The following is a 10,037-nucleotide window of genomic DNA, read 5'->3' as shown; positions in this document are numbered from 1 at the left end:
TTATTATGAAATTAGTCCCAGGTTGCTATTGGGTCTCCCAATTCTTCAAATTAGCTGCTCCAGTCAAGAGTAGAGATAGCAGTTAGAGAGATTAGTTTGGAACAATTTATGAGAACTGGGGACCTAATACCAATTTCAGTGATTTGAGGAACCAATTCACAGTAACTTAAGAACCGTGGGACGTTATATTAATTTCAATTACGTGAGGGCAAAATTCAAAATACGAGAGATGTAAGGGACCAATATCTAAAAAACTTTTTCCTGATTTTGGGCTTACTGAACCTAGTCAGCTGTAGATTAACCTTTGGGCTACTAATAATGGCCCAGAATCTTCATTAAAGTCCAGTTATGGTTTTATGGCGCGAGAGCCGGATCCCCACCGTATAAATCCCTCGTCTTCTCTCGTCTCGACTCCGGAGAATTTTAATTGACTTCTAATAATAAAAAAACATCATTCGTGTAAAATTTAAGTTTTTTCCCCTCTCAACATTTTATATTGCTATGATCTCAAGACTCTCCAAAGCGAAGGGTTCATCCTCTCTCTTCATTCCCTGTAAGTTCCCTCGTCACTCTTTTCACTCTCTCTCTTTTTTTTTTATTTAAATTTTTTGGGTGATTTGGGATCAAATATTTATCTCCATTTCAACATGGGTTAAAGTTTTCATGCATATCATGTCGACCTATTTTTTTTATTTACTTGAATTAAGCCTTAACTTGCCTGAATGCTTGAACGCTCAAAGGTTGGAGACCTGTTTGATTAAATGCTAAAGAGACGGCCTTTTGTGCTCTTTGATTCAGATATTTATCAGAGGTTTGCTACTCCAGTGAAAGTGTTCGTGTCACGTTCTCAGATTGAATTGATTAGTAACAGTTTTCGATCGAAAGAAGCACACTTCTTCTCTTTTCCGCGCCGTGACCTACATTCTAATGAAGTTGATGGTCCTTCTATATCTGACAATGATTCGAATACTAGCAATGTTGTTATGATCCAAGATATTCTGAAGTACCATGAAAATGATTGCCAACTCGAGAAAGCCCTTGATCAGTTTACACTGTCAGTAAATGAGGATTTAGTTGTTCAAGTACTTTGTAGACATCGTTCAGCTTGGAGGCCTGCATTATCTTTCTTCAATTGGGCCTCTTCCCAGAAAGGCTATTCTCATGGCTCAAGGGCTTATAATGAAATGCTCGATATACTCGGTAGGACGAAACAGATCAAATTAATGCAGCAATTGTTTGATGAAATACCCAAAGAGAGAGTAAGTTCGGTTATAAATAATAGGACTTTTGCTATTCTGATGCATAGATATGCGGGTGCGCACAAGGTACAAGAAGCGATTGATTCATTTTATAAGAGGAAGGATTATGGTCTTGAACTCGATTTGATTGGATTCCAAACACTATTGACGTCTTTATGTAGATTCAAACATGTTGAAGAGGCAGAAGCTCTCTTTATTCAGAAGCAAAATGAGTTCCCTCCTGTTATAAAGAGTAGGAATATAATTTTAAATGGTTGGTGTGTATTGGGAAGTTCACATGAAGCCAAAAGGTTTTGGAATGATATAATCTCTTCCAAGTGCAAGCCGGACTTGTTCACCTACAGCATTTTCATTAATTCTTTGACAAAGGCTGGAAAACTAGAAACTGCAGTGAAATTATTTACCTCCATGTGGGAAAAAGGATGCGACCCAGATGTAACAATCTGTAATACTATCATCGATCAACTGTGTTTTAAAAAGAGGATTCCAAATGCTTTGGAGATTTTCGGGGAAATGAACGAGCGAGGTTGCCTCCCCGATGTGGCAACCTATAACTCTCTCATAAAACATCTTTGCAAGATTCGGAGAATGGAGAAAGTATACGAGCTTTTGAGCGAGATGGATCAGAAGAACTGTCCTCCGAATTCTAGAACTTACTGTTACATATTGAAAACTCTGCAGAAGCCTGAAGAGGTCGGTAATTTATTGAGGAGGATGGAAAGAACTGGATGCAAACTTGACAGTGATATCTATAATCTTATACTAAACCTATATGTAGGATGGAAATATCACATAGGCATCAAGTCTGTGTGGGCAGAAATGGAGAAAAATGGACAGGGTCCAGACCAGCGTTCATACACAATTATGATTCATGGGCTTCACAGCCAAGGTAAACTAGATGAGGCTCTTGAATATTACAGCAAGATGAAGTCAAAAGGAATGGTCCTGGAGCCGAGGACTAGGTTATTGATAAAGGCAATTCATTTAAAGAGAGGGGATAAGTAAAGAATCACCCCATCTTCCTGTGTCAGCAAAAGAGAGGAGATGAGGACCTTCATGACTGCCAAAAATTGGTCAAGTGTAATTATTTCGTTTTCCTCTTGGTAGTAAACCCTGTTGGGTGAATAACAAGTGTGATTGCTCCATTACCTTTGCACTGTGCAATTTTGGTGACACATTGGTATATCACTCTAATATAAATTTACAATGTCCCTGTGAAAAAACTTGTGATGCACACTTTCTTCCTCTTGTCCTTAGAACAAGAGATGCTATGTTCTCTGAAGGGCAACTTTTGCAGTCAGTGTCATAGGATTGGAGCTCTATTAAATTATCGTTCTGAGACGATAAGAGACTATATTTTCCTAACATGGTGCTGGATTTTATTGTTTTAGCCCTAAGCTGCTTAGCTGGACATTAATATGGGATTATTCGTTTTTTTTCGCTGTTGCTTCTCATATTGTTTTCATTTTTGATTTGGTATTCTATTTCAATTCTGTTACAGCGAGTACTATCTTTTTTGTGTTAGATCTACTGCGATCATTTCTCAAAAAGAAAGCCCTATTGTAATCAATTATAAATTTGGTACCTGTCATCAGATGATTCCAAGGATAAGCAGTACCTATTTCCCTCCTTATCTAAAGAAAACTATGGTTACATCTCTTGATGGCAATATCTCTTTAGTTACTTTATACTTTGGCAACGGTCCTTCTATTTTCACATGCACTCACACACAACACACGCATGTATGTGTACACACATACCCCACCCACCCACCCGCACACCAACACATGCATATTTATGTGTGTGTATATGCGTGTGTGTACACCCCCCTGGCCCTTCCAAGGATAAGCAGTACCTATTTCCCTCCTTATCTAAAGAAAACTATGGTTACATCTCTTGATGGCAATATCTCTTTAGTTACTTTATACTTTGGCAACGGTCCTTCTATTTTCACATGCACTCACACACAACACACGCATGTATGTGTACACACATACCCCACCCACCCACCCGCACACCAACACATGCATATTTATGTGTGTGTATATGCGTGTGTGTACACCCCCCTGGCCCACCCACCTACATACACACGCATATTTATGCGTGTGTATATACACATGCCTGTGTATGGAGATTTTAATACTCTTAGGAAATAACTAGCTTGATTATACCCAACTCCTACATCATATGTCATCACTTAGCATGCAACCCATTATATCAATAGGTGCCTTTTGTTGTTTTGTTAGGAAACCATTAATTTTTGCAATCATTTGATACACAAGTAATATATACTCAATATACTTGATTTTTTTGTTACTAGACCTCTCAAGATATATAGATCATGGTGAACGAAAAGGACCATCCAATTTCATTACATAGACATTTTCGCGAGTAGGCATAACCAAGCTGGTTATGTCATCCCCTTGTAATAAAGAAACTAGAAGAATGTATGTTCAAGATTATAGAATCGGTATAATGGCAGTCATGTAAGTGTAGGGAGAAATTAGTAAGTTTTGATAAACATTTTACAGACTGAGCTCAATTCTTTAAGATAAAAAACTTATCAAATTGTAACACACTTAAAGCTCTCTGTACTATTTGAACTCTATCAACAATGCTTCGTCATTGGCCGTCACTAGTAGAAGCATTGGAATGATCATAATTCCTAGACAACTTTACAAATGTGAGGAAGCTAATAAGAGCCAACAGAGCCAAAAACCAGTAGTATTTATCCAGCCTAGCTTCACTCATATCATCAGAGAACCAACTATTATCTGTACCAGTGAACATCTCAACCACTGAGATTAGTAACGCACTTAGGAGGCTTCCCACTCCAAATACACTGAGATACAGCGCTATACCGATAGTTCTCATTGTCGAAGGTACTTCTGTATAGAAGAACTCTTGCATTCCTACTACCGTAAATACATCAGAGATCCCTACGAGAATATATTGAGGTAACAACCAGAAGATGCTTAATATTTCATGTTCGGGTTCTTTCTTACTAAATTCTAACCTCTTTGTCTCTACAATTGCAGCAACAATCATGGCGAGAATGGAGAGTACCATGCCAATCCCCATTCTTTGGAGAACACTGATGCCTCTCTCACTGCGGGTTATCAAACTTAGTATGGGACTTATAAGCTTATCATATAATGGCATAAGCAATATAACGGAAAGAGTTATCGCACTCTGTAGTGTCGCTGGAGGGATCACAAAGCTGCTTCTGAATGTGTGCTTCATTGCCATGCCTTGCTTTGTGAAGAAGGTTAGTGGTTGTTGAAAGATAACTCCAAACATTAGGAGCATTATCCAAATAGGGAAAAGCCTCAGCATCTTTTTAGCAACAGTGAATGTTTCATCATTCTCTTTGAAGTTTGTGTCGCTGTTTTTTGAAGCATTGAAATCATCCTTCAGAGGTTTCTCTTGTAACCTACATTACATACAATCACATATCAATAACCATTGTACATCATCGAAAGTAAAGCTCAAACAACTTACTCTAGTTCGTGTAGGTCATCTCTTGGTCGTAAGCCTAGCTTTAGATTAATGATATTCTTTATAGCAACCCTTGTAGCTTGGACGATGTTTTGATTAGATGGACTGCTAACATTGAGATGCTTCTTATATACATAGAAACGTGCACAAGATAAGAAGCATATCACGGATAAAATCATTGCGCTGGTAGGGATAGCAAACCCCAATCCCCAACCTATGGTATCTTGGATATAAGACATGAGGGAGTTCCCTGAGAGGCTACCACTGCAAAGGCCAAAGTACCACCATTGAAAGAACAAGCTCTTCTTTCTGCTGGTTTTGCTTTCCTCATGGTGATCATCATCTAACTCCAATTGATCTGCACCAAATGCTTGCAATGATGGATTGTAACCAGCTTGGCCTACAGAAATCAAGTAGAGAGGGATAAACAGGGAAGAGGTTGGCATGTGTGAAAATAGTATTGTCCATAGTGTCAATCCCAGAAGTCCCTAGAGAAAGAACAAGAAAAAGATCAGAAACCACTAATATTTAATGAGAGAAGACTTCTTGTTGATTCACAATGTTAGAACAACGTAGAAAAACACCTATTTCAACACCTAACAGAGCCAAAGTATTACAAGACTCAAGCAGAAAACCCATATTGCATTTAATGCGAAAATAACACTAAAAAACACATATTATCTGTGTTTTGTGAAGCATTTTTAGCAATTTTGATGATCAGATTGAGATGCATGGCGATATCTCCACTATTCAAATCAGTATCATGCTAATCAAAATAAGTTCCCTATTAAATCCTCAAAATCCAATTTCATTCATGTGAAAAACCCTAGCAATCTTCTAACCGCATCCCCAGCGCCTCCCTCATCTCCTACCTCTCCACCTCCTCTCCCTCCTTCAATGAAGAAACCTATCAATCTATTCTTCCTCTCACGCCTTTGACGAAGACGAAGCCTCTCGCCGCCGACAAGGGTCTTCTCGTCCTCTATCTTCACCTACGACAAGGCTCCTTTTTAGTCCCTCCTTGGCTCCCATATCTCCTCTCGCCAATGAAAAAAAATCTTAATCTCATCTTTACCTCCAACGCCTCTCCAGCTTCTAAATCCTAACTCCTTTATATGAAGAAGATAAAGCCTTCTAAATCATTAATCATGCAACTCTTCCAGTTCTCCTTCATGTCTTAAAATTTTTATGATACTAATTATTAAAGTCATTACTAATAGATTATATGAATAAAATATCTAAATAATTAATAAACAAAATAACCTACATTATGCATTATGGTTTTTCCCCTTAACCCATAACAGAAGGTATAGCATTACGTAACGCATAATTGTTATTTTCAACATTGTGTTAGATATAGTAACTTAGCTACAGGAATTGAAAATTTATACTTGATCTATCATGGATGCTCATTGTAAACTCTTTTTCTTTTTTGAGTAACAATAAGATATCCAGAGAATTTATTAACTAAAGCATAATAGATACGGGATATACGCAAAGTAGGAGGTAGGAAAATTATAAGATGATAGACTAATAAAGCTTTCAGAATCAAGCTGGTGCATGCTGTTTCAAGTTGGCCATCTATTCTGGTGTAAGATGTGTATACGAGAAGGAAGATAATTGTACAATCATACAGAAAAGGTTGATTCCATCTCTAAATTGATTCTGAAAATAGCATGAAAGGACGACATAATCTCATTATTTACCTGACAAGTAGTTCTGAAGTCAAGAGTGTTGAAGTACTACAGTTGATGTTGGAAGTGGATTGAAACAATAGTGCAAAAGAATGTGATCTCAAATTGTTCAAGAGTGTAAGAACACTAGAGAAATATATGATCATTGAACTCCCGCTATTGTTGCAAGAGGATCACACTCTGTATATTCTACAACTCACATTGATGGATGGAGAAACTTACCCCAATATAGAGCATGGACGATGCTACAATAGCAGAATATCGATTCCAGTAAGAATCAGTGAGCACTGCACTTATAAGGGGAAGCATCAACGTTACTCCGCTCCAACTGCTGACACTCTTCGCAGCTGAAGATGTGCTCAACTTCACCACATCAGTCAAGTAAGTTACCATGTTTGAAGCTACTCCCTTATATGCAAATCTCTCCACACTTGCCACAACTGCAACACAAAAACAATCTTAGCTGATTCAATAACTCAGTTTGATTAGAGATATAGCGACATATAGAGACATGTACCTATGATGAGAATACTTGACTTGCTAAGGCTTGTTGATCTCTTTTCTTCTACATCCATTGTAAGAGAGAAAATTTTAGTGCTATGCCAATTGCAATTCAAGCAACCAAAAACAATACCCACACCAGAGTTATACGCAAAAGGTGCTTTTCATAAAAGTATGTGACTGCAGGATTAGCACATCATGTTTCATGGTGCATTATCCTTAGTGGCCTGTGATGTCCTCTGCCAAAATATAATAATTGAAAGAAACATAATTAGAGAAGGCTTTGGATTATTAGGGAATAGTTACTGTAAGCTACTGAGTAAACAAGGAAAGAGGCTAGTCCTTTTCAATTTGGTGGTATCCCATAGACGGAGAATCATAGATACGAAACAGAAAATAACAGTGGTGGATACATGCATTCTTTGGCCCTATATGCTTTTCTTTTACAGGAATCTTAGTGTTGCCATTGATACTCTCATTACACTTTGAAACATATCAAGATGTATTTACATACTTTTAGTGAGCTTAGCTCATGAGGTATGATACTTCCTACAACAACATCAATGCCTTAATTCCAGATTTTCACGATCGGCGACATGAATCATATTCATCCATTCAGTTTTGTTTAGGACTATCTCCTACGTTAACTTATCCACTATATAGCATCAAAACCGACATCTTATTAACACTTAATGTGTCAGTGAATGTCATCTCCTCAAATAGATACCATATATTTGATCATGGATATACCTTCTCCAACATATATATGCTCTATTCAGAGTCTTGTAACATAATAGATTTTGATGCTCCATCGCAACTTCCACATGTCTCACTCTTATTCTTTTGCTCATCCTCCAAATTCCTTATGCTTGGTGCACTGTGAGCTGATGGTGGTATTAGGATGTATTTACATCTGTAGATTATATGTTAAACTTATTTAAGCTTATATATTTAGTAATTTTCAAATTAACTATTTATATATGATTTTTCCATGGTTAATTATAAACATTTCTGGGTTTTACTAACAAGAAAAAGAACGTAAATTTGATGTCCTTATTACTTGCCCAAAAATTTAAGACGAGTCATTTCATTGAGTTTGTCACACATCTTAACTAGATACTGTAGACTTGTTGTTACGGAGAGAAGAGAGAGAATTGCTAGCTCCTGGGGGCATCCAGACGTTGAGGATCACTGTAATAATTATTTGCTTTAAAAAAATAATAATATAGGAACTTCTCTGCAAAATGCTGCCGGCCAATTTGATGAATTTCTCCATGACGATGATTCTTTTTTAATCTATTATTTGCGAATTCACCTTCTATCGCTTTCACGGGACACGACTGATGTTGTTTATAATGGAGTTTTGCCTGGTAACAAACTACACTTAAATAGTTAATTAGTAGTTATCGATAATTATCAGTTCTTTTAATCAAGAAAACATGCCAATTGAGATTAAGACGTTTCTTTTTCACAGAACTAGATTATTAATTATAAGAAAGACGATGTTGACGGTTTCTAAATGCCATTCTCACAGAACTTTGGGATTTTGATGTAACGACGGATACTTATGATGACACAAGAACTACGTGGAATCAAAATTTAGATTTCAGTCAGAATATTTGCTTGCCATCTTCTGCTTTGTTGCTTGTCTATGTGGAGTTCACTTGATGTAAGTAGAGTTTTTTAGGCTCTACCCTCTTATCCTCTTTCCTCTTTATGCTGATATATTATGTGCAGCACTGAAACTGTAAGCACGAGGGGTGGATGACCCGTAGGCATGATAGAACTTTCGTCGAGGATAAGCAAACATTTTGCGTGGCAGCAGCACACTAGACAACTAGCACAACTTGAATCCTGCCTTCTTTCGGTTGGCGATGACACGAGAGAGATGATATCACCATGATGTCATAATCAAATGAAAGAGAAAAGAGAAGTCGATTGCCTCTTAAAATTGCTCATGTCTGTAAGATCAGCTGACCTTTTTTTCGCAATATTTCCCTCAAAAGTACTAAAAGTCTATTTTTAGATTATTTGGTTGGAGGTACACAATTTCCCATCCTAAAATGTTTGACTACGTAATTTCTACAACATCTCTCACAAGGACTAACCGTCCAATTAATTTGCGGTTCATAAGACTTGTTATATATATGGATCTTTTGCAAGTCTTCTTATTTACTTAAAAAAAAATCCATGGCTCGCGTCGCTATTTTACCTGTAATCTGCAGATAAATCTCATGGATGAGGGCTTGATACAAAGCTACGAGTATAAGAGCACGGCAGGCTATGGTTGGGCTTCGAACCAACAAACCGATAGAAGAACATGATCAAAGAAGTTACAGGATACTGCATCCATCAGTGACAACATTAAACCATTCGTTCATCATTAGCACAGTGCGTTCTGGTACAAGCAAAATTATGAACAAATGTTCAGAAACATCAAGTAGTCTTTCAAGATAAAAGGAGAGTCCTCAGGGAGTTACATTTTGATGACAGTTTATCCATATGAAGCAAAACCAGGATGCAAAGCTGTCGACAATATATACATAACAACTTGAACAAGTCAAGCAGAAAACATTGCTTTTATCCTCGTGGAAGGCATTCGCGAATTGCAATCGAAGTACTTTCAGCATTTCTCACATCTTTCGTAATTCTCAGCAAGACTTTGTCCAAGTCCTCTCTTTTTTGTTCATGATTAATTGCGGATGCACCCTTGTACTATGTGGGTATAACCACAGATACTCTACGAATATCATATTAGCACTAACATCTTCAGATGATGGGTATTTCTCCCTGTTTGGTTGAGATGTCGCATGGGAGTCATGTGACAATAAATAACCTTTTGCACTCAGTTTGACTAATAAAACCGAATAAATTATCTTCCAAACAGAGGGTCGAAAGTAATACCATTTGAGATTCATGGGTGTGAATGTTATGAATAGCTTACGAGGTATAAGTTATATAAGTTGTCTACACCATCATAGAAGGTGTATCTGCAATAACCCTTTGGCATATCCTTGAAAGCGGAAACAACGAACAAAGTACCTCTGGGGTATTGTCATTGAGTAGAATCAGGAGAATCGTCTCC

The 10,037-nt window shown here is 37.4% G+C and overlaps 2 protein-coding genes across 2 annotated transcripts; one reads left to right on the top strand and one right to left on the bottom strand.

Moving 5' to 3' along the window:
• LOC109835754 (putative pentatricopeptide repeat-containing protein At3g15200) lies at positions 310-2,698 on the top strand. The gene is made up of 2 exons (XM_020403766.1): positions 310-553; positions 799-2,698. Exons 1-2 carry the CDS (start codon positions 502-504, stop codon positions 2,262-2,264), a joined length of 1,518 nt encoding a protein of 505 aa, XP_020259355.1. The 5' UTR covers positions 310-501; the 3' UTR covers positions 2,265-2,698.
• LOC109835753 (protein NRT1/ PTR FAMILY 5.8-like) lies at positions 3,805-9,253 on the bottom strand. The gene is made up of 5 exons (XM_020403765.1): positions 9,165-9,253; positions 6,969-7,191; positions 6,674-6,891; positions 4,761-5,245; positions 3,805-4,692 (listed from the first exon to the last, which is right to left on the bottom strand). Exons 2-5 carry the CDS (start codon positions 7,024-7,026, stop codon positions 3,882-3,884), a joined length of 1,572 nt encoding a protein of 523 aa, XP_020259354.1. The 5' UTR covers positions 7,027-7,191; positions 9,165-9,253; the 3' UTR covers positions 3,805-3,881.

This window comes from Asparagus officinalis, chromosome 3, assembly GCF_001876935.1.
Source record: "Asparagus officinalis chromosome 3, Aspof.V1, whole genome shotgun sequence".
Classification (NCBI taxonomy): Eukaryota; Viridiplantae; Streptophyta; class Magnoliopsida; order Asparagales; family Asparagaceae; genus Asparagus; species Asparagus officinalis.
The sequence above is the reverse complement of the archived record's forward strand: the minus strand, read 5'-3'. Positions and strand labels throughout refer to the sequence as shown.

Coding starts and splice junctions, on each gene's coding strand:
- LOC109835754 (XM_020403766.1), top strand. CDS start 502: ATGATCTCAAGACTCTCCAAAGCGAAGGGTTCATCCTCTCTCTTCATT. Junction 554..798: donor ATCCTCTCTCTTCATTCCCT/GTAAGTTCCCTC, acceptor TCTTTGATTCAG/ATATTTATCAGAGGTTTGCT.
- LOC109835753 (XM_020403765.1), bottom strand. CDS start 7,026: ATGGATGTAGAAGAAAAGAGATCAACAAGCCTTAGCAAGTCAAGTATT. Junction 6,892..6,968: donor GTCAAGTATTCTCATCATAG/GTACATGTCTCT, acceptor TTTGTGTTGCAG/TTGTGGCAAGTGTGGAGAGA. Junction 4,693..4,760: donor GATGACCTACACGAACTAGA/GTAAGTTGTTTG, acceptor TATGTAATGTAG/GTTACAAGAGAAACCTCTGA.